We start from the raw sequence: 23,403 nt of genomic DNA, 5'->3' as shown, positions 1-23,403 counted from the left end.
AGCTCCTTAAATAAAATATGCACTTTCAGTCTTTCACTTCAAATTCTTTTCACACCGTGTATTGCATACAGGTAAACTACAGGACATGTTAAGAAGAGATGAAGATAACTTATGAAAACAAAGGAGTAACTCTGCGTGGTGAGAAGTGACAATCCTTCAATTTGCGATTCACTGTAAGAAGTTATGGTTAAATACCTGTTCATTTTGTTTATTTACATAGTGAGATAGAACCAGGCAGAACACCTGCTGGGAGGGTTTCCTCGGGTATCCAAGTTCTCCTTTAGAGTTAGGGTTGAATGTACAACAAATTAGTATAGAAGTTACACATTAAGGCTGCTTGTGTTTTGTCCTATTCCCTTGTTGTCATTTTGCTTTATGTTGTGTCTTCCCTCCAGTTTTGCAGGTTGCTGCTCTCTTAACGTATTCCTTTTGAATAGGGTATTTACAGAAGCTCTGCTGAGCAGCCATACATGAAATGGAGTCCGGTGCTGTGCAAGGTAAACTTAATGACAGAATATGATGAAGGAAATAATTCAGGTGATATTCTCTCACACTTGAAATAGGATTAATTCATTGTTACTATGTGTACCCTTTTCCCAATGTTTGTACCAAACAAACCTTATATTTGCTACCTCCTGCATTTTCCATTTTCAGAACCCTGTTTCCTGTACTTGTGTTTGAGGGAGTCCTTGAACACTGCCCTGTCACTGGTGCTTGTGATGCAGGAATGTGTCTGTAATGAGTAATGCTTTCATGTTGTGGTAATGTTGCTTTTATAGAAAAGGAAAAAGAATTTGTTAGGGTAAAACTAATTACTGCAAGCAAAGCAGAACACTTCATTAATCCCTACATTTCTGGGCTGGGGTGCATGTGTGGTCTGATTAAGCTGTTCACTGAGAAATTTTGTTACACAACACAATATGGATATTTTTGCTGACTTTATTTGTGTAGTTGACCAATATGAACACATTTAAACACTGATCGATATTGCAATTAGAGAGGTATCCTCATCTCCTACCAGGAGATTTTACTTCTGTGAATACACACGTAGCAGAACAGGTCAGGGCTTGTACTGGTGATTGAGCACCTGGTGAAGGGGTTTGGCTGGCCCAGGGAGCACAGACTGATTGTTTGCACCTGTGCTCCCCAGCTGTCCAGAATGGGTGGGCACAGGTGGAGCCCCCTGGGCTCATATAAGAGGCAGCCACTGAAGGGAGTGCAACTCTTGGACCTGGGCTGCTGCTGAGGAGGAGTGCTGCACAGACAGGGAGCCCCTTCACCAGCTGGGTGAGTGCCATTCTTCTTTCTGTATAGGACTTGCTCTCCAAAACTACCTGAATGGAGAGATTATTGAGCTGAGCATCTGCATCTTCTCTTGTGTAGCTAGCAATAGGGCTAGGAAAAACGGCCTCAAGTTGCACTGGGGGAGATTCAGGCTGGATGTTAGGAAACGCTACTTTTCTGGAAGAGTGGTTAGGCAGTGGAATGTGCCACCCAGGGAGGTGGTGGAGTCACTGACCCTGGAGTATTCAGGGAAAGTTTAGATGTGTTGAAGGACATGGTTTGGAGAGAATTTGTGATGACAGGTAAATGGTTGGACTAGATGATCTCCTAGAATTACCAAGGTCGGCAGAGACCTATGATTACTGGCCTACCTGCAAATACGTTGTCTAGTATCACCAAGAACCTGTCAGAAGCATTTGGGCTCCCTTGTGAGCAGATCAAGGGAATATACCAGAATTGATCTGGTTGAATTTGTATTGCACAGAAGGGAATCTATTCTCTTTGTACTTTTGGAAAACTAACAGAAAGATTAACACCTGATCTACACAGATCTTCTGCATGACTTTTGCACAATCCTGATTAAAAATATTGCTCCTGATTTACAGAATCACTGCTCAGCTGCACGGTACGTTCAGTGCCGTATAGAGTTGATGAAGAGTTACAGTAGAATTCAGTTTATAGTTTGCAGGTAAAATTATCCGTAACTGATGGAGTAAATGCAGTTAATGTCACGTGTGAAACTATAAACGAATTTGAGCGGTCAGAATTAAGTTATTTCTCTGGAGATGAAGTTCTTGTTTCAGTTTTCCGTTTAAAAAAAAAAAAAAAAAAATCTAGACTATTCTTAGTCTTTCCCAAGTTGTTCATATTTAATCTCCTGTTTAGAAGTTGGTAGCAGCATGCTTCTGCAGGACATGTGAAACAATCGCCTTTTTCCACTTTGAAAATGAACTTCTTATTGTTTTTTGATGCAAGTTCAAAGTCTGTGTCTTCAGCCCATTAAACTGCATTTCTGGTTTCTTGGAGCTGTTTGCTGAAATTCAACACTTCTCTTCAAATGAAACTGCAAGGGTGTGTCTAGAGAATAGGATGGCTGGCAGCATTCTTCTACAGGTGTGTAAAAGCTACCAGACTCCAAAAACCAATATCCATCCACAACTTAAGCCCAATTAGTTGAGAGCAGTAGGTAATTTAGCTCAGAAGTGACAGAGTGGGGTTTTCAAGAAAATGGTAGATAGCTCTGAGAGACATGCTTTAGTGCGCATGGTGGTGATGGCTAATAGTTGGACTAGATTACCTTAGTGGTCTCTCCAGTGTTTATGAGTCTATAATCTTAAACTGAGATTTCTGTACAGCAAATAAATACTGCTAGTCACAGATCACAGTTTGTTAGTTGCATTTTCAGTTGCTATGTGTGTTTAAAGCTTTATCAACTACCTTACTTGCTTTGTGCACAGCCTTTAAAACCTATAGCTTTGGGGTCAAAACTAACAGGATTTGAAATAAGAGCAGCTAGTCTGTATAAGCTAAAATGTTCAGGCTGTGTCCTGTGGTGTAATTCTCCATGGCCCTCAAGCTTGCTTGAACACTCAGGGGACTGGTGGTATTATTCCAGCTGCAAGAAGTTAATTACATGTCAAGGCAGAGTTTGGCCAATGACGTGCCAGTGTCATCCTGCACAACACAAATTCACTAACGAGCTGCATCCTGATCCAGCTTGGATTTCTTTCTTCGGGTTTCTTTCTGGATTTTTGGTAAAGTGAAGATTTTAACCACAGTGTTCTGTGTGTTTTTTTTGTGGGTTATTTGTTTGTTTGATCTTGTTGGTTTTTTTTTTGTTTGTTTGTTTGTTTTTTAATGTACTGGATCAATGTTTTTAATTGCAGTAGGAATACATAATCTGTACTCAGTCTTGCACTTACTGCCCCCCAAAAAAGTCTTGTGAAATTGCAGATAGCTAGCAGAACAATTAAGAAGCTTTTGAAGTGCAGCGAAGGGTAGAAAGTCATGACTTCTTCAGTGTTAGGTTGTGAGAGCTGATCAGAAAGTAATGAATGTCCAACAGGGTGCACAGGTGTGATCGGTACGTCCAGCTTTGGAGAAGTAATGAACTGCAGGTGGACTCCAGGCCTAAGATGTTGCAGTATGAAAGCTCCTAGATCCAGTGCCTATTTCTGATTCATTTTCTTGTACTGTAACAGCTCAGGAAAAAGCAGCCTGGATGAGTACAGAGGAGAGGGTGGTCCACAAAGATATTTCCTGCTTGCATTAGTCAGTGGTGCAATTACAGATGCTGAGGCAGCAGAGGGGTGCAGATTGTTCTCTGTTTCTGTCCCCTGTGACACTTGGATGTCAGGCTACGTAGTGACTAAGTAGGTTCCTCATCTGCAGCAACTGAATTTACTTCTAAATATTTTGACTAAGTGTTTCTCAGCATGCTTGTATTATCTGAAAGATGCAAGTATTTTTGTGTTTACTTGATGGTGTAGGTTTGTCTTAAGTAATGTTAGAGTAATTTTAGATTAAATCATTTTGCTGTGAGAATCTTGCTATTGTTTTTGGTGAAAATAAGACTTGTTTTTCTGTACAAAAACTAGTTGTGGACCTATGATGTTTTGCATCAGATACTCCTGAAATGTTCTGTACACTCTAAAGTTAAGAAGCCAGAAAAAGTGGTCGTGCTTTTCTTTGATGGCTTTCAACCTTGAAGAACTTGAAAGTGTTTTTTCATTTTGGATGTTATTTCCAATACTGAAAGAAATGAGAAGGGGCAAGGGGCCCAGAAATAAGGTATCTTTTTGAAACTTAGAGGAAAATTAAACAAAAGGTGTCTATTTTAACACTTGCAATACAGTTGGCATTCCTTATATTCATTCCTGTATTTTTGAGAATTTTAATTCTTTAATTACATGATTGAGAATAGCACTGTCCCTGTTACTGCATTGTGTACATACAGTAAGTCAATTTGTGCTGCTGCATAGAAGAGCTTGTTCCGGATATGAAATAAATGGTCTGGAAGGAAAGGTAACTTTGTTCTGTTCATTTAGACTTCAGGCTCTGAATATACTTTCTTGTGTTTATGGCATCCACACTCCTATCTTGTAGGAAACTGATATGCAAACACAGATGTGAGTGGATTATGTTCATCTAAGAAGGCAAACTTCACTTAGAAGTGAGCTTGAACGACAGGTGGTCTCTGAGATGAGTTACTATAATGCAAGTGCTTGTGTTTCTCAAGTAGGATACTGTAAAGCACTCACTAATTTTAATTTATGAAGCCAAGTTTGAGTTAAAAGCCTGAGAAACTGAGAATGTGTGGAAAAGTGCTTATTTTGGCTTTTACTTTAGACACTTCTGTCCTCTTTTCCAGGTTGAAAACTGTCCTGCTTGGAGTTGATTTTTTGTAATGGTACTTAAGTCATTTTTTTCTGGACTACACTGGCTTGTACCTGTGCATGCTGCAGCATCCCTTATTCAGGGGGCTGTTTTATTTTCCTATATTCTCTTGCATTTCAGACTTCAAAAAGAGGAAAGATTTTTAAAAAATAAATAAAAATCTAAATCCCCAAATAAGCAGAATAGCCCAGCTGTGTGTGCAAATACCTGCTCTTCATGTTGTATTTTCATCTGCAAATAATGAAAAAGTATGTTCAATGATTTGGTTACAAGTGCACAGTCTTGGAGTACTCCTGGGGAAGCTGAACATTTACTACTTGTCCTATTCATTCAATTTTCTAATTGTTTATACATGCGGCAGATTTTTACTTATCTTCCTATAATTCTTTGGTTGTTTTCTTTCCTAGAAAGTATAACTTAACCTACTTTAAGGGAGAAAAACTGTTTCTTATATAGTATGAAATTTTTGTCTGGTTGTACTGCTGGATTTCAGATTGCATTTCTTAAATGAGTGCATGTTATCATTTGAAAAGTCCGGGGTCTTTAAGGTATTATTTTCATGCTTTGAATTGACTAATTCTGCGTGTGGTGTAGAAATAGTTTGCTGGTTGCTACATGGTGAACAGAGCAAAGTTTATGCTCTCTTCAGCACTGCTGAGGCATTTTAAATCCAAGTTGGATCCATCCTAGCATTAGGTGCTCCTGTCAGGGGACAGTTGGCTGTTTTGTGACAGTTTAAGGCAGGTTCTGCTTACTGGGAAGGCACTTGAAAGCGAATCCTGGCTTCTCAGCTGGTGCGACTCATAGTCTAACAGGCTGAAACATCCCCCTCCTGCAGCACTCTGTGGAAAATGTTACTTAATGTGTTTCCGCATGCAACAGTTGAGTTTTTCAAGCCATCTGGGCTGCAGGTGAGGGGTGATGATTTCTATGATATCTCGAGTTGCTGTGTACATTAACCCAAGGGTATAATCTGAGTCCGATCTCACAGAAAGGAACTGCTCCATCCCTACAAAGGATCTTCAGAAGGCCCTCTCTTCTGAAGAGCAGTAACAAGAAATGTCAAAAAGTAATTTGAGTGCCGGTATTTAAAGCCTTTATGGTTTCCTATTTTTTTTTTTTTTCCTTACATTTTCCTGTGTTTAAAAGCTGAGAATCATCAAGCCTGCTTATCTGTACTTTGTTTCTTCCTTGAACTTCTCTCTTCTGAACTTCTGGAATAACTCCAGAAATAAAAACAGGCCTGAGTTGAAAAAACACTGCTAAAAGAACTGAAATTAAAGCCAGCAGGCCAGAAGAAATTCTCAAATAAATGTGTGTGCATGGGGTGAGTCAGTAGCGCTGCTGTTTCTTACAGAAATAATTACACAGAGGTGAGATGGCAAAATATTTGCAGTAATGTTAAGGTTACTAAAGGTTATACAATTCTTGCACAAATCTTGGAAGGTTCCTTTAAGAAGGATGATGAGAGATTTGACTTGGAGTCTCCATTGTTTATAGTATCCTCTTTCAGCATGAAAACGTTTTCCGTTCCCATCAGGTCTTTTTTATTATTATTTGGCAAATGTGGATATTTTTCCTGAACTTTAAGTAGAATGAAAAATCATTATTTATGTTGGCTTGCAAAAATTGCAGCTTCCCCTCCAGTAGGACTGGCAGATCTATTTCTAGAGTTGCTTTACCAGTATCTGTCTTACACAGTTACTTAGTGAAAGCAGATTATGAGTTTAAATAAAACAAAACAAACCCAGAAAACAGTTCAGAGCCTCCTTGAATGGCTTGACAGTGAGCTATGTATGTCAGACAGTATAGGTCTTTATATCTCTAAACGTGCATTAAGTTTTACTCCATGGTTACACAACTATCTGCTTAGTGCTCTTGGCTTCCTCCATCTAATCCAGCTCCAAAGGGACTGTTTGCAACATTCCAAACTTCTGAGCAGCTTTCTGACAGCTGCCATTGAAATAAGAATAAAAACAAAACTGTTTTTGCTCTTCTATATCCCTGCTGCTTGGTTAGCTGGTTTTGGGGCTGTCACCCCTCCTGTGTAGCCATCCACCTATATGAAGGACCTAACACTAGAGAGTTACTTTCAGAGTAAAACCAGGCTAGTTATGTTTTTGCAGGAAGATGATGATCTGCCAGAATGTTGGTATTAAGCATACAGTACTTGTGTATGGATAATTTGTGTTTTGTGTGGAAGGAACATTGGGAGATTCAGGGGTGAATGAGCATGCTATTATTTTTTTTACTTGCTTGGAGGAGGACAAGGAACGAGGCTCAGTCTTTTCTCTGAGCAGTCCAGGTTTTTCAGAACATTTCAGGTTTTGTTTTTCAAATTCAAAAGAATTTCTAATATATTTAAATATCTATCTTTGCTTTTCTTGTTTCAAAAAGGACAAATGAACTGTGTGAGTGTTGTTATGTGATGGTTGTGTCAGAAGGAAGACAGATACTTTAAAGATCAGGAAGCTTGCTTAAGGCGGCAGGTCTGAATCTACCATCTCAAGTTCCATGCTTAGTCATGGAAGACTGAGGAAAGCAGATGAGCAGAAAGGACTTGGTGCTGTAGTTGGCTGTCACTTTCCCTGATAGATTGCCAGGGAATGTGGCAACAAGTAACTGTGATTGACTTAAAGCTGGTTCACCTTCTGACAGATAGCTCTTCTGCATCCGGAACTCCTATTGGTAGCCCCTCCTTGCATCTGTATCTAAACAGATGTATCCATCTGTATCCATGGGAATGGAAACATAGTGGCAAAAGAAGATCAGTCCTCTATTATAGAGTATGCGGCCTGCAACAGTTTCTGATCATGGAATCCAGAAATTCAGACCAGTTTAGATAGCTGTGGGATTGTGATATTTTCTGTTGCTATGAGACTTTCTTTCTTATGTAAGTTAAATAAGGTGATTGCTCCTGTCCCAGAGAGAGTGACCTCCAAGACGGGGGGGTGAAAAAATCAATAGAAACACCAGATAATAATTATGATCTCTTCCTAGATGTAATTGGAGACATAGAAGTAATCTTGTACAGTGTCCTCTCAGTAGGCATGCAATTTTAACTTCTATTCATTTTCTTCTACAGAATTTTAACTCTGTTTGCTTTTGAATGTAATCAGTGTTATCCCAGAGGAGACTCTTTTGGGCATAAAACAGGGCAGGAAAGTTTAACATGTTTCCTCTTTCACATTTTGACTTGTTAGTGGTGATTTGCTCATTTTTATGCTTTATTAACAAGGGTAGGGAATGATAGATTAATGTTCTCTGGGTGTGAAGGAGATTCTTTGTTTTCTGTAACTAAACATGTACTAAAGTGACATCTTTTATCTTCATTTCAAGTGAACTGCAGAAGTACTTCTTGGCAACCAGTACTTTGTGAACTGTGGACAGTATAGATGAATGAACATCTACATTTTGAAGTTCCCCATTTGCTTGCAATTGTCAGGATACAGCTCCTGGGTTTTATCCTTCATCCACAGCAATGCTTCTTTCTATTCTACACAGGCTTACTCTGTATGGTATCATATATGGAGCATTGAGGCTGATATGTTGGTTGTTGCTGCCCAAGTTGAGACAAGGGCCAATGTGAATATATAAGAGACTAAGGAAATATATATGTGTGTGTGTGGTGTGTGTGTGTGTGTGTGTATATATATGACAGCCTAACAAAGCAGGATGTTTTAGGAAAACATGGAAGAAGTGACCTGACCGAGTATGATATAGTTGAAACCAAAACTGTAGTGTTAGTTGTTATCAGCACTCCGATGTGCTACCCTTCCTACAACATGGCAAGAGCCATGTACCAGCATTGCTATGAATCTGTTATAGTAGTAGGTGCTGAGCAAGAAGGTTGCTCATAAAAATTGATTTTCTTCCCTTATATGTCCTAGAGTGTGGAAATATGAGCAATGCATGTTCTGTGGCTGTGGTACGTTATTTGCAGCAATGACAAGAAACTGTTGGCACACTCATGGCCTAACATGGACTCAAACACTGGAAATGCCCAGCTTAGTCAGTGCCCATTTTTCTCTCAACTTTCTATGTGAGGAAGCAAAGTACAACTTTGGGAGTATGAGTGGTAGAAGTATATGCAGGTTGTTTTATTATTTCTCAATGTTCCAAGTATAAATAGAATTAAAATGTAATAATGAATATTTATGTGGGTGAATATATGATCTTCATGAATAGATAAGTGGGTGAAGGATCTGATTTTGATAGCAAGGAGTGTGCATGTCTGCACAGCAGTGGTATTGAACTTGTCTTCAGACTATTGACTGAAAATGTTCAATAATGGATTGTGAGTGTATCACAACAGATAATGCTTATGTTCCCTGGGTGCTCCCTCCTGCATAAGGCTTTGTGAAGTGCTGAGCATATCAGGCTAAAGTACTGGATTTGATCTGTATCTGAATGGGTTTATATTAACACTCTGTTTGGGTTGGATGTAAACCCACTCAGAACAGGAAAAGCATGTGTAGGAAGGCAATAGACCAGGCATGTGGCATGGAAAGTAGTAGCTGATGGGGAAGACAGAAGGGTTTTGTGCTCTCTGTTGTCACTTGATCATCATTACCTGCTATTTTACACATACCATCATTTAGGAAAGTGGTTTTCTCTTCAGGGATAACTATTGCTTCTGATATGTGTCCCTCCAAGTTCCTTTTGCACCAAATACACACGTCTTCTGAATACCTTCAAGTGATTTAACAGCAGTGTGTGTATAATGTAAACAGAGAATACTTAAAGAAAAAGAAAGAAAAAAAGGAGAAAAAACAAAATAACTGAAGAACTGAAAACCTTTGCTGGTCTAGAGATAGAGATCATTTCCTTGACATCCATCTTTTTTCCATCTTCAATTACAACCCAGTTGGCCTGAAACATTAATAAAAGCTCCAGCTTTTTTTCTTCCTACAGTGTGACTATAAAAATAACTAATCAGAAAATAAAATGTGTGACAATTCCAACATATTGACTGTTTTTATCATGAGCCCAATGGTGGTGGCAAAACAAGCATGTTATTCAGGCTGGTAAAATTCATAAATAGCCTTTATGTTTGGACAATGTTTGTGATTATAAATGATGTGTGTGAGGTTGGGGGAGGAGCTAATTAAGAAACAAGTCAGGGATGTCTAAGTCAGACTTCATATGGAACAATTTCAGGAAAAAATGCTAAGATGTGCTACAAAGGAAGGTGAATGTGAGTGTTGTGCCATGTTGTTAAGTACAGTATTTGTTGATGGTGTTCTAATTAAATGCTTTTAATTGTACTCTGGGGCTTAAGAAGGCATTGCTAGAGAGGTAACATTTCCAGGAATTCTATAAATGGGAAGTTTTTCTGGAGGCTTTTGGAAGCTTCAAAATGTTGCTATACTTGCAATAATTTACTCTTAATACTGTGTTGCATTTTCTTGATTAAAGATGAGAAGTGTATCATGTATCACCTAGCAAACAAATGACTAAGCATGTTTTTGTCTCCTACTTTCTATAGTAGCAGGCCTGCAGAATGCTGTGTCATAAGGTTAAAAGAAGTAATAATTAGAGAAGATCAGTAGGAAGGGCTAAGAGCAATACTCAAGTCAGCCAAGCAAAATGATTAGCTTTAATCTGCCAAGCTAGGATAGAAGATTCATACATCCTGAAGCTGAAAATGTTTTTTGGTTGCTACACCATGCTGCATGAAGCTCTGACAAGATTAGAAATAGAGATTTATTTTCTTTCTTTAAAACATATTTATCTTGTACATACTGTTACATTCTTAGCAATAATGATCTGATCAGCTGAAATTGTTATCATATGATCCTGTGTTTACTTCTAGCAAGCAGTATTATAGATACCCCAAGGATTCATACAGGTGTATGGTAGGATGATGTATGGGTTCTAAACTGCTCTCCTTGCAGAAAAGAAAATAATAGTATTTACATGTGGTTTCTTTTAAACGAGGCACTCTGGATTAGACAATAATAAAACTAAATAGGGAAATTGTAGTCCCTTTATACACTCATCCTTGGAGAGCTCATGCTGAACTCCTTGGTGCCAGCATCTTGGGCAGTGTTTTTTGCACTAAGTGTCTGTTGTTTCACCTGTTTGGATAGATTGTATTAGAAGGGGAGAAAATCATCATCCCCTCCCCCTCACCATTCTACACCAAAGCTTAGTTACTACAAAAACAAAGCTGAATTTTTTCCAAAACAGCCTTTATTAAATGTAGCTTTTTTTTTTTTTTTTTTTTTTTTTTTTTTTTAAAGCTAGCTGTGACTCTCAATTTTCAATTGCATCAAGATTGAAGATTAAATTGATTATTATAGATTACATTTGGATACTCCACTGTGCATCCAGAAGCCCATTGGTTTTGCTAAGCGTCACTATCTTAACTTGTTCTCTGGGAGTACAGTGTTGTAGCTGAAATCAGATCTGTTTCAATCTGTGCTGCTTAGGTCTCAAAAAAAAAAAAAAAAAAAAAAAAAGTAATTGTTGGTATTTTAACTGCAGGAAGTAAGTGCTGACCATAGTGCAGTTTTCTGTGAGGCAAGAGAGACCATCCATTGAGGGGTATGTTCTTAAACTGGTTTCAGTGGCAAAGTCCTTTTATTTAATCTTTTAAAAGCCAAGAATTGTGCTCCAAGAACTTGCGTGTTGATGCAAGACAAGTGTTTTGTGTAATATCAGCCGCTGTGCTTTATCCCTCCTTCAAGTATTAGCCTACTGTCAGCAAATTCCAAAACCTCACAGTGTGTACAAATGAACTCCAAAATAATGAATCAATAATTCAAGATCTGCTGAAATATAAGATTCCTTGTGTGAAACTGACCATAGAGGATTTGAAGATCACTCTGGTCTCGCAAGAGATTTTGGTCCCCGGTGATACTCATAAAGTAATATCAGATCTAGGTTGATTGATTTCTTTAAATTATTATCATAAACAGTTGCCAAATTCATGTGAGACTTTAAAGATTCAGGCTTAAGTTGATGCAAAACCAAGAAGAGGAAGGATGCGAGGGGTGAAAATTTGTGTTTTCGGAATTAAAAAAGAAAAAGTGTCCGTATTTACTTTAACAGGGAGATTAGGAAACAGATGTTTATTGTGAATCCAGAATGCATCAGAGTATGAGTAACTCTTCCCACTAGGGTGCACGTATGCTGCACGTCCCAGGCTTTTGTTCAAAGCACACATTCTCAGCAGATGCCCATGGGTGTCCACGTCTGCTGGTTGATGAGCAATGAGCCTTCAGACTTCAGATCATACAAACTGAGGTATTTATGTTTTAAAAAGAGAGTGTAGCCCTCGGCCCTTAAGTAAGCCCCATCACGTAAGTTGTTGCTCTCTCCGGCAGAAACTTAATTGTAATATATTGGTTAATGCAGTAAACTTGAATCTGGTACACTGTAGCCCCAGATGTTAAGTGTATGCAGAGATCAATGCACAGGTAGGGCAATGACACCATTAAGAGTAAAGAATAACATCTCTTTGGTGTTATAAATTGATGTTGTTTCAGTTATGTAAATATAAATCCATAATCCAGCAATGCAATCCCAATGCTAGAGACTGTGTTTTGGCTTTTGGAATAACAAAAATGGAGACTGCACAGTTGAAAATAATTATTAGCTGGTGACAGAAAAGATGATGCCATTCCCATATGTTCATATTCTACATTTAAATTCCTGTGGACACAACTTACAGATGCTTGAGTTTACCTCCAATTTATCATTCAAATTTGTGTCGGATGATGCCATATATTCATCTTCATTCTTTGGTGAGCTTGCTTCAGTTTCTGTTATTTCTGCTGCATTTTGCTGACCACCAGCTGGTCTTTTGCATTGCGTGCAGAAATCCACGGGATGAGTGTGTGTTTAAGTAACAAACTGCAGTGCTTTTTGACAACTGGGACAAGTGATTAGGCAATACAGCTAAAGGAGAGCAGTTAAGTTAGTGGGTGTTCCCCCAGTGATCCTCCAAACAATCTCAACTGTCAATTGCATGTAGTTCAATGCGACCGTGTTTTGACTGAAGATCAGAAATTCTGTACATGACATTTATAAGTTCTATATGACAGCACAAAGAGAAAGAGCTTTTTGGATCAGTGACTTAGATTAATGGAGTGTTCTGTGATAAAAATAGACACATTATATTTTTCCATACGGTTTTTGCCACATGTTAATTCATATTAGGATGTTCTTCCAAACATTCAAAGAAACTTCAGTGTTTATTTTATGTGCTGAAGGTCTCAGTAGCAGTCCCAGGGTGCTTATTTCTGAGTTTGTTTGATTTTTAGAACCATTTGAACTCATAGTGAGATGCTCTGAGACGATGTGCCATGAGCTGGTCATGGGCTATTAGTTGCCTAATGGCATAAATTGCAACGGTATGCAAGGCTGACATTTGGAAGTTCAGAATATGAATATTTTATCTGTTGGAGAAGTTTGTGTTTTTATGGTCCAAGATATCCTTTTTTTCACACTCCACAGAGTAAACTGCCTGATTTGGATGGCTTGGTAAGACTCACGCAGATTGGGCAGCTGCCTTTTCTAAATCACATTCATCCAGTTTCTTACTGGCAACAGAAAAACGGTGCATTCCTGTGTTCTCTCAATTTACAAGACAGTATTAATAGGTTTTCATGACAATTCATTTTAATCCAGATTTTCTCCCTAATTTGAGTTCTGTGCCAAATGTTTCCATGAAACACAACCGATAGTTTTTTTTGTTTTTTTTTTTTTTTTTGTTTTGTTTTGTTTTTGGCATGTGAATTGTAATATAAGCTACTGTATGTAACCTGTTGCTGCCTAACCATGTCTACAGAGCTCTTTGCATGTGTGTCGGCTTCCCTCACCTGAGCTGGCCAAGCAGGAGTCAGCTGCCAGCAAAGCTGAACCTTAAGCTGGCCACTGTGCTCAACCAATAGCATTACCATTCTGCTGACCTGGATATTTGGACAGAAATCAAGGGTAGTTCCTGGCTTTCCTTCTTAGAACTGAATGTTTAGCAATTCTTTTCAATTATCCAGTTAATGAAGCTATTTAACAGGTGTAAATGGGGACGGGATAACCTGCTATGGCTTTGCATTCTCAAAATGTATTTAGCAAAAACTTACAGGTAAACAATTTCTAATCCTACTAAATGCAAGTATGTACTGTATTCTTTTATCTACATATGCTATTCCTTCCCAGCTCTGAAATATTTCTGTTTAAATTGTAGAAACCATTTTAACTATATATAATTGTCTCCTAACGTGTGTGCTGAAATTCAGCGAAGTATGCAGTTTATACTGGGAATTTCTCAGCCTGCACAAAACTGATTGAAACTTCAAACGGGACTATTTTTATTAAGGAAAACCCTCACCACCACTAGTAGCTAAAGACAAAGTTGAAAGAGAGGTACATCTTTGCTCAGTGTGTTTTCTGTATGAGCGGAGGGAGAGGTGCTGATGGTGTGAGCTGAGGGGGCAAGAGCCTGGTGGTTCCCTGGATTAGAAAAAGGAAATTGAAGCTGTGTCAAAAGAATTGCGTTTCCAATGTAGGCATGCTGTCAAATATGGCAGCAGGTTAGAGAAGTTATCCAGAAAGCTGATGAGTGATCTTTGTTGGAAAAAAAAACTATTTGTTTTTAAGTATTTTAAATGCCTGAACACTAGAATAATTATCTCCAGACAAGATGGCTGCAGAAACTTGACAAACCTGTATTTTTAAGCTGTCTTCAGTGCTTCTTGTTAAGTCCAGTAGTGCCATATTCTCAGTACTTGTTTTGTTTTTAATTTCCAGCAAAACAAACAACCTGCATGGAGTCTCCTTGTTATTTGCATAACTTGCAGCCTCATGCATTGGCCAAGAAAACACACTTAAACAAAGGTTAAGCAAAAAGTGGTGTCAGGCTGCAGTTCAGTATCTGAAGCATTCAAGCTGTGAGATCAGCTAAAGAAATATGCAAAACTTAATTTTACATTATAAAATGGGTTTAGTTTTGACTCTTAAAGAGTCTCTGCTTAGGCTAACTCCAAGAAATAAGCCATTTGACTTAGAGCTCCATTTCTATGTCAGACCAATGACAGATCGTGGTGTAGGGAGCCTGCTATGGCAGGGGGGTTGGACTCGATGATCTCTATAGGTCCCTTCCAACCCCTACAATTCTGTGATTCTGTGACTTGAGTGATCTTATTTACAAAAGATGAAAATTGAATTGTTTTTCAGTTTAGCAGAGGATCAATGGAATCAATTAACTCCAGGACTGAATTTTATTTATTTATTCTGTTGATGATTAAATAATGAAGTACTGAGCTGTGCTGTAAGATTTTTTCCATTAATTTCTTTTTATAGGAATTTGTTGATGATTTTTCCCATGTGAAATCATGACATTTTCTAATATATCAGGGCCAATTACTTCAGAAATAGTTTTATGGTAGGATTTTTATGTTGAAAGGGAGGAAGGAAGGGAGAAGTAACACTTTGTTGCTGTGAACGGAAAGTTGTGAAATTTTCAGGGCAGCCTTCACTAACAAGTATCTAATTTGGCCATATGGTCATGAGTTGCGTAGTCTGGCAGTAGATCCTGTGCCAGCTTTGTCCTAATGCATTGAAGGAAGTTACTATACCATTAATTAAGTGAAATTTAATATTAAAAGATTCATGAGTATGAACAAAATCTACATATCTCCTGGGCTTTGTCCAGTCTGCGCTGTTCTCCGCAAAGAGCTATTATTTTTCTAAAGTAATCCTATCTTGCACACTCCCAAATTTAACATAGAAAAGGGCACTTTAAAATGGAATACTAAGTTTCACATCCTAGTTTTTTCATATGGGTTTGTTGCTTAATCGTCTCCAAATATTTATTTCTAATAAGTAACACGTGCATTTGTCCTATTTATCCTTGATATATTGTCTGTAAGACAGTGTTCTGCCCATGCACAGAGTGTAAGGAGCAGTTTTGCCATTCTGATGCAGATTTTAGACATTAGAAAATCATTCTCAGAGTGCGTTACAGGCTCAGATATTAAACCACATTGATAGTAATTTAGACACAAGTTAGTTACAAAAATATGGCTGACTTTGTTCAACTAAGGTTTTGATTTTCATTTTCTTATGCATTTCATACCAATGATTAACTGAAATTAATTTGTCTTGTCTGTTCTACAATAACCGAATAGTAAAGCTAGTTCAGATTTTCTTCAGCCATCTATATGCACGCTGTTAGCATGTTAAGTCTTATCTTAAAACATAGACTGGGTTCCTCAGTGAGGGAACTAATCTTAAGAACTGTCAGTGACCCTACTGAAAGTCTGGTTTTTATTTCAAGTGAAGCACTGAAACAATGAACTTAGATAAAAGCTTTATTTTCTTTTAAAGGGAACGCAGGTGAATGCAAAAAAAAATTAATTTAGTCCAGTAATTTTTCTTTAAGTGTCAATATCAGCTTACTGTTAATGAGAGGGCTATTCAAATAGACACTTGATTTAAATACAAAGTCTTAAAAATGGTAGGAAACACCCTCTGCTGTTTCACAGTAAGCATGTGTGAAGCTGCTGGCTGTAGTTCTGCTCTTATAAATACAGATACAGGTTACCAGTACAAAAAGAAGAAACAACTGCTCACTGAACTGCAAGCCTTTGTTCAAATGCTGGGTGTGTTTATGGATGTTAACAGAGAGTGACTGCTGCAAAACTCAACATTTAGAAAAAATAAGTCTTCTAGCTGTTGACCTTCATGCTCCAACATCAGAGGCTGTGGCTGGGTATCTGTAGCAATACAGTTTGTTGTCTGCACCTCCACTCAATAGCAACTGATGACAGAGAAAGAAAATTGCAGTCAATGTCAGAACTATGCAAAATTCCCTAACAAATGTTAAAAATTCTCATTTTTCTTTCCTTTAAGATGTGAGCAGAAATTATAATGAATGAACTGTTAATGCATGATGAAAATTCAGAATCCAAGCACGGGGAGTGGTTTTGCCTCTGGCTTTCTTCCCAAAATAAGAAGTTTTTGTGGAGAACTTCTAAAGCTCTTCCTGCCTTTTCCTGTTTTTTAACAGGAGTCACGTTGAGAGTTTTTAACCTTAGCATAAAAGAATAAAAACATTTTTGCATGTTTGTATCATCACAGTAGCAGAAAAGCTTGCTGTACAGGATTACAAATTTCCCCTCTACTACTTGCACTGCCATGCCTAATGTCTCAATTCTTGCTGCTGCTTTAGTCTCTGTGGCAGTAAATGGTACCTTGGAACACATTTTCTCAGTGAGATGTGCTGCTGTTCTCACTTCTCTTCCCTTGTGGGAGGTGGGTATAATGCCCACTTAGAGCTATAGAGCTTAAACTCCCATCCTACCTCCTTTCACAGTTGCACAGGGAAGCACTGCAGTGCAATAACAGTAACACCTTTTTTAACCCAATTATTGATGAAAGCAACAACTAAAACATACTTCTTCCTCTCTTCAGCCATTAAGTGTACCATAAGCAGTACTGCTTTTAGCCCATTTCCTAACCACAATGCTTAAACAGAGTAACTTGTTCTTCAGATTCTTACCCCTGCTTCTGTCCAGTCCACACACAATACTTTATCTTCATGAGCAGCCAAGTCATACAGAGGAGCTTTGCAACTGGTAAAACAAGGGTATATACAGTCACGTGTTTGAAATTATGTGAGCAGTTAAACTCTTTAACAATGTTTGGATATCCAGTTTGTGACTTTTCCATTCCATTCTCCATAGCTGATCGTTTCAGTTTTAAATGCTCATACATCCCCAAAGAGAAAAGCAGCAATTTTTTTCACCTGCTTGAAAACTACTTTGAGACAGAAGGTTAATTAAGGCTTATTAAGTTTTTCTTGCATGTGGATGCTGGTTGACTGTAATTTTTTTTTTTCCCCAGAAAAATACATTTCAGTTTCCTGAATGCAGACCATTTCATTCTTTGAAGTTTGTATGGAAAGTGCAAAAGCAGAGGCAGGTAAAGTGTCATTATATTAGAGTTGTTCTTCAGAAGTAGCACAGTTTGTTCCCTGTAGTGGAGGAATGTGAAGCAGACCTGCTGTTCTTAATCCCAATAGCAACATTAGGGCTCCTGCCTTGTGTTTCTCAGTCAATACTGTTCTTAGTATCAGTGATGTCCTGTGTTGGAACACCACACAACTCTCATGATTAAGCCACAGGTCCTCAAATAGATTACAAATATTTTTCTTCATTATGTGCCTGACTCCTGAATCCTAGCAGATTTCCATAATTGCCACAGGAGTTTCCAGTGAATTTCTTAACACTGATTTTGTGATTTCAGTAGGCAAACTGACACTGTAAGCTTACATGCCTCTGACTAGCATGGAACACATGTTTACTTACCTTCTTGTGTCCCACAGCTTCACTATGTTGTCCAGAGAACCAGAGATCAGCTGATGTTCATGGGTGGGTGACCACTTCACAGATGTCACCCAGCCTGTGTGAGAAGTCAGAGACAGGAGAACCAAGGAGCCATCTGGACAGGAGAAAAAGAAAGCTGCTCTTAGCCAATGTCAACCGTAACTGGCCCTTTTAAGATGCATACAAAATTCAGCCAGCAACACATTTGTGTATGAGGTAAGTGTCTGCCCCCAATATTCTGCAATTGTTATCTCAGATATCAAAGTAAACACACACACACAGACAAAAAAAAAAAAAAAGGAAAGTCACACTAGTTCTGGTAAAAGGAATTAAAATGTATTTTACTGAACTCTCTTTTCAAACATTCCTGGAAGAAAGAAAAACAAAAAAAAAAAAAAAAAAAAAAGCTTTTATTATTAACAAATAAGAGGATAACACAGTTGAAATCTTAGCTGGATTTATAGAAGCCAAATAAGTAAAAGCGTCTACAGAATAAATCCAATTGGTTCAGTTCTAAGTGATTAGCAGTCCTTTGTAAGAAGGCACCACAACAGTAAAGTGACTGCTATTTTGCTTAGATGATTGTCTCACCAACTCAAGTGTGGCAGCTTAAACAGAGGGACTGAGTCCTTAAATAAGGTAAATTAAACCAGTTCAGGTTTACAACTACACAGTTGAATGTTGAATATATGTTATTAGGGTTTTTTGTTTGCTTTTTAAAAAAGTGAAAACAAGCTGAATTAGTTTTCCAAATTGATGAAAAATCAAGGTAGTCTTGCACTGAGTTACAGATATTAGAAGAAATGTCTCTATTTAATACAAGCTCCCAAATGGCTTATTTCTAGCAGAGGCACGAGAAGGCAAGTTTTGAGATGCTTTTGGAAAAACACCCTCATGAACGTGCATGTTTATCACCTCACCTTTGCTGCGAGGATCCCACAGTCTAATGTGTCTGTCAGTACTCCCGGATGCTAGACGTCGACACAGTGGTGAGTAAGAAATGAAATTAAATACTTTGTTTCCTGTCTGCCAAAGAAAAAAGAACAAAAACAACACAAAACCTTTAAAAGAAGAGCTACTGGTTGGTTTTGCATGGTTATTTTTCTTTAAGCCGGACATCAGTTGAATGTAGGAAGCATAGCAATCTCACCAAGGTTGATTTGAGACCCCCAGTCTCAGCATCCCAAAACTTAATGGTGTGGTCCCATGATGCACTGCAAATTTCTTCAGCATCTGACCACAGCACAGAAGAGATGGCTTCTGTGTGGCCAGAGAGGGTTGCCAGGGGGGTCTAGGATGTAAAAAATGAGATTAGATTGAGCATAATTCACACATCTATCTTTCAGTGCCTGAGCTACCTCAGACATATCATCAAAGATTTTTCCTTGTATAGTCACTATTAATTAAGGCTGCACTTCAAAATCTTCTATAAACCTGGAGCTCATCTTACCCTTGTTAGTCCCAACTGTTCGGTTTTCTGCTTCTTCCGTGGTCTGTTAGCTGCTTCTTCCATTTCATCCTCTTCATCTGTAGGGACTATGACAGAAAACAGCCAGACTTGATCTAGGTTTCTGATATTCCAACAGAATTCTTAAGACCACAGAAATTCCCGTGTGTAGTAAACACAATCTTTCCTTCAGAAATAGTATCCACGTAAATACTCCTAAACCAGAAGAACAAGTCTTGTAACAGTAAAACACATTCAAATGAAAAAAATTATGTCTACATTGCTAGGAAAGACCTGACCATCTTACTTTGCCTCATACTATGGTGTTAACAGACCAGAAAAATAACCCCCAGGCCTTTGCTTTACAGTCTGTACTCAAACCTGCATGTTTACATAAACCCATATAAAGTAAATGAGACAGACGCAAAGTTCTGTGTTCTAAATAAAATAAATGGCGGCAGGCAGTTCAAAGCCATACCTGAAATTGTTACCAACCAAAACAGTAACTTCAGAAAGTTATTTATATACAGTCTTGCTTAGCCATGGAGGAGAAAAAAGGAAGGGAAAAAAAAAAAAAAAAAGGAAAAGCTGTAACTTGCTTTTATTAGTAGATATCAAATTTTCTTAAAGAGAAAGGCATTCAGGTATCCACCATTCTGGTTATCACAAGCACAGTTCTGAACATGGCCAAGAATCTCAGCTTACCTGCGGACCAAATCTTTAGCATCTTATCCCAGGATCCACTGCAGAACTGAACAAACAGAAATGTTTTGTTAACAGTTATACCTGTCAGACGTTGCATGCCACACCAAGCACAGCTCCTCAAATGGGACAACAAAAAAAAGGCACAGATCAAATGACTCATTTTCCTACCTTTGTAGGAAGAGTATCCACAAAATATCTCCTTTCTTATCACCAGTAATTTATTTTTTAAGCTGTCTGATACAGTTGCCTCTCTCATCTTGACTCTACTTTGGTATGAGTGCTTTTAAGTGCTCAAGTCCTGCATAAAGGGAAAGTACGTCTTCCACCATCAGCTTTTTTCTGACTGAGAGTGAAATACTTTTCTGATCCAAAATTACTGTTGTAATTTAGGCAGAATTTGAAAATAGTTCATTATAACCCATATTCATATGTGTAAAATGCAAGGTTTCCTTAAAAGTAAACATTCAGCTTCACTCTCAGAAATCAAAAGCAGCACTGGCTTGTGCTATGTATAGTCACCTTCAGCTTTTTGTGGTACTGGAGTAAGTGCACTGCTTTATTTAAAAGGAGACCTAGTGTTCACATAGGACTCCTAGATATTTTTCACTAACCATCACTTCTAACAGGAATGGAAACCTATCCATGTCAGTCACAATAAAATGATGACTATCACTAGACAGGAAAAAAAGGATTTCTTTGGAGTTACAGGTTGCTAATATCCCCAAATCCAAATATTCTCTTCAAGGAGTCACTCACTTTAGTCCTTGTGCAATCAACTGCCACGGAGTCTACGCTCCCAGCATGTCCTCTGCAGCAGTGAAGGGCTTTCACTTTGTTCTTCTCCACGTTCCACTCCCAGAGGAGGATGGTTTGGTCCATAGATGCACTGATTAACAGGCAGGATAAACTATCTGAGGAAGAAAGAAGGCATGTTCTCCCTTAACTAGAACAATTCCTATAAGTAGAGTTTCAGAAATAGTAGACTGAAACCCTGTCTTCTAGTAACATGATGTAAACGCGTCTTGTTTCATATCATGTTACCCTGCAAGTAAAACGAATACAAATAAGTCTGGAAGGGTGATAGATAATGTGCACATTAAAGCACTACATTCATTACTGTTCATGGCCTGTCCTCATAGCACCATTACTTGGTTTAAAAATAATAACTGTCAGAGGCTAACATAATTTAATATCTTGACTTCTGGACATGGATGTGGACAACCTGTTTTAGGTGCTGCTGCTTGCGTAGGGCAGTTGGCCCTTAACCATTCATTCTGTGATTACTGAGTGCTCTTGACTGAAGAATGCTGATATTTCTCTCCCTACAAATTGAACTCTTATAATATATATACTGACCTTGCTTCACCCATGCCACATCCTTCACTACTTCTGTATGCCCAGGTAGTGTCATGATGGATTTTCCTTCCAAAGACCAGATTCGAGCAGTCTGATCATAGCAGCCAGTTAGTATCCTGCAAGACATGGTATTTAACATTGTTATCTTTGAAGCTACAATGTGTCCATGAGACCAGAAATTCAGAAGAATATGAACATAGTATCTGTTTACCTGAAGTGGCTCTGTTAAAGCCCACAGGTGCAAAGCTATGATTACAGGACAAAGAATAGCAATGGTAGTGCTGCATATTCTGGGAGGTGGGACTTAAATTTACCTTTTAGATGATGTACAAAATGTTATTGTTCACAGTGTGTTAATGGGTGGATCTTGGAGCATTTTGAAACCGTATATGAGTATATTAATGGGCTAGTTGATTGGAAAATTAATTTTAAAATACAGTACTTTTTAGTTTAGGTTTAAAATGGACACGTAAATCTAGCTTCCATTCAGAGATGGTAAGCAGCATTTGCATTAGCTGTTTCTACTAAGTCCTGTGTTGAAATATTTGTCTTTTTGTCTGACTTCAGCACAAGTTCTGGGGTGTTAAAACTATAAAGTGCTTACAAAAGCAAGGAGCTGACGGACTTGCTAGGTTAAAAAGAAAAATCAAGTCAAAAACGGAGAAAGGAGGAAAAGAAACAGTTTAGCAGACAGAATAGCACTCCATTTAATGCCATGGAGTCCTGTGCAGGTGTCAGGAGAAAGAAAGAAAAGTCAAAGAACTGGTTTGGTGTGGTACCATTCTTCAGTGGCTTGAACAGAGCTGATCCAGTCATCGTGGAAGATGCACTCCTCGGGCTGCGGGGCCATGTATTTCTCCACATACTCTATTTCCACCACTTCTTCCTAAGCTCACAAACAAAAGATTTATTTAGCATGCTTTTATTCTTCTTAATGACAGTCGTGCCTAACTGTAGTGTGGTGCACATATACAAGTTTTTGGGCAGAGATCTTGGCATCACGCAGTCCGGATTAGTGGGACTGCAGTTGTTAGGTGAGCAATGTTGCTTTCCATAGTTGTAGCAAATTACAGTTAATAGCTATTACTGTTATCATGTTCCTCTTCTATATCTACCATTTAACACTGGTGTCTGAAATACAATCCAGAGGGTATGGCTTTCTAGAGGTGATGCTAACTTCCCCCTTTGCCCTCAATGTACCTACTGTTGCAGGGGTCTTAATGCTTGTGAATGATGAACTTAAAGCATGGTACAGAGACAAGAGAAGGGAAAATGGTGTTCCATTGTCCAGAGCTACCGGTCTTGCACTCTGCTGTTATTCTGCCGTTCAGAATGTGTTTAAACTTGTGCAGACTTCTGTGTCAGTCAGAAAAGCAGAGAAGCCCCGGCTGTGCGTGGGGAGCGGCCTCACCGTGGAGATATTCTCCATCTCCATGTGCGTGCCCAGCGGTACGCGCAGGAACTGGCCCTGGATGAGGAAGTCGAACTCGACATATTTGTGGTCCGCTGCAACAAAGCACAGAGCGTTCCCGTTCAGGGTGGGCGCGGGGCACCACGCTGAGCGCCGGGCCCGTCCCGCCGCACCTACCGCCGCGCGCCGCCAGCAGCTTGTTGATGAGGTGGCTGAGGTCGGCGGTCTCGGAGGCCGCGGGCACGGAGAAGGGAACGTCCTCTACGGCGTACCTGCGGGTACGGGACCGGGCACCAGTTAGCGGCCCCGCGCGGGGCCATTCCGCAACCGCGCGCCCCCCGCTCCCCGGCCCGGCCGCGCCTCACCTGGGGTTCTCGGCGCGGAACCGCGCGGTGAGCTGCGCCATGCTGCCGCCGGCACCGCACCCCCAGCAGCCCCCGCGCCGCCACGGAGCCCCGCCCCCCGCCGGG

General features: G+C 39.1%; 1 protein-coding gene across 1 annotated transcript; it reads right to left on the bottom strand.

Annotated features, from left to right (window-relative positions):
* Positions 1 to 15,932: 15,932 nt before the first annotated feature.
* On the bottom strand, positions 15,933 to 23,401 carry WDR12 (WD repeat domain 12). Its single transcript, XM_072342088.1, has 13 exons — positions 23,299 to 23,401; positions 23,111 to 23,205; positions 22,934 to 23,028; positions 22,302 to 22,408; positions 21,523 to 21,638; positions 20,923 to 21,077; positions 20,167 to 20,212; positions 19,465 to 19,550; positions 19,165 to 19,305; positions 18,935 to 19,040; positions 17,997 to 18,129; positions 17,189 to 17,261; positions 15,933 to 16,447 (listed from the first exon to the last, which is right to left on the bottom strand). Exons 1-13 carry the CDS (start codon positions 23,337 to 23,339, stop codon positions 16,370 to 16,372), a joined length of 1,272 nt encoding a protein of 423 aa, XP_072198189.1. The 5' UTR covers positions 23,340 to 23,401; the 3' UTR covers positions 15,933 to 16,369.
* Between the last annotated feature and the right edge of the window lie 2 nt (positions 23,402 to 23,403).

The sequence above is a fragment of the Excalfactoria chinensis genome, chromosome 7 (genome assembly GCF_039878825.1).
Source record: "Excalfactoria chinensis isolate bCotChi1 chromosome 7, bCotChi1.hap2, whole genome shotgun sequence".
NCBI classification, from domain to species: domain Eukaryota; kingdom Metazoa; phylum Chordata; class Aves; order Galliformes; family Phasianidae; genus Excalfactoria; species Excalfactoria chinensis.
This window is presented reverse-complemented; position numbering and strand designations above follow the sequence as displayed.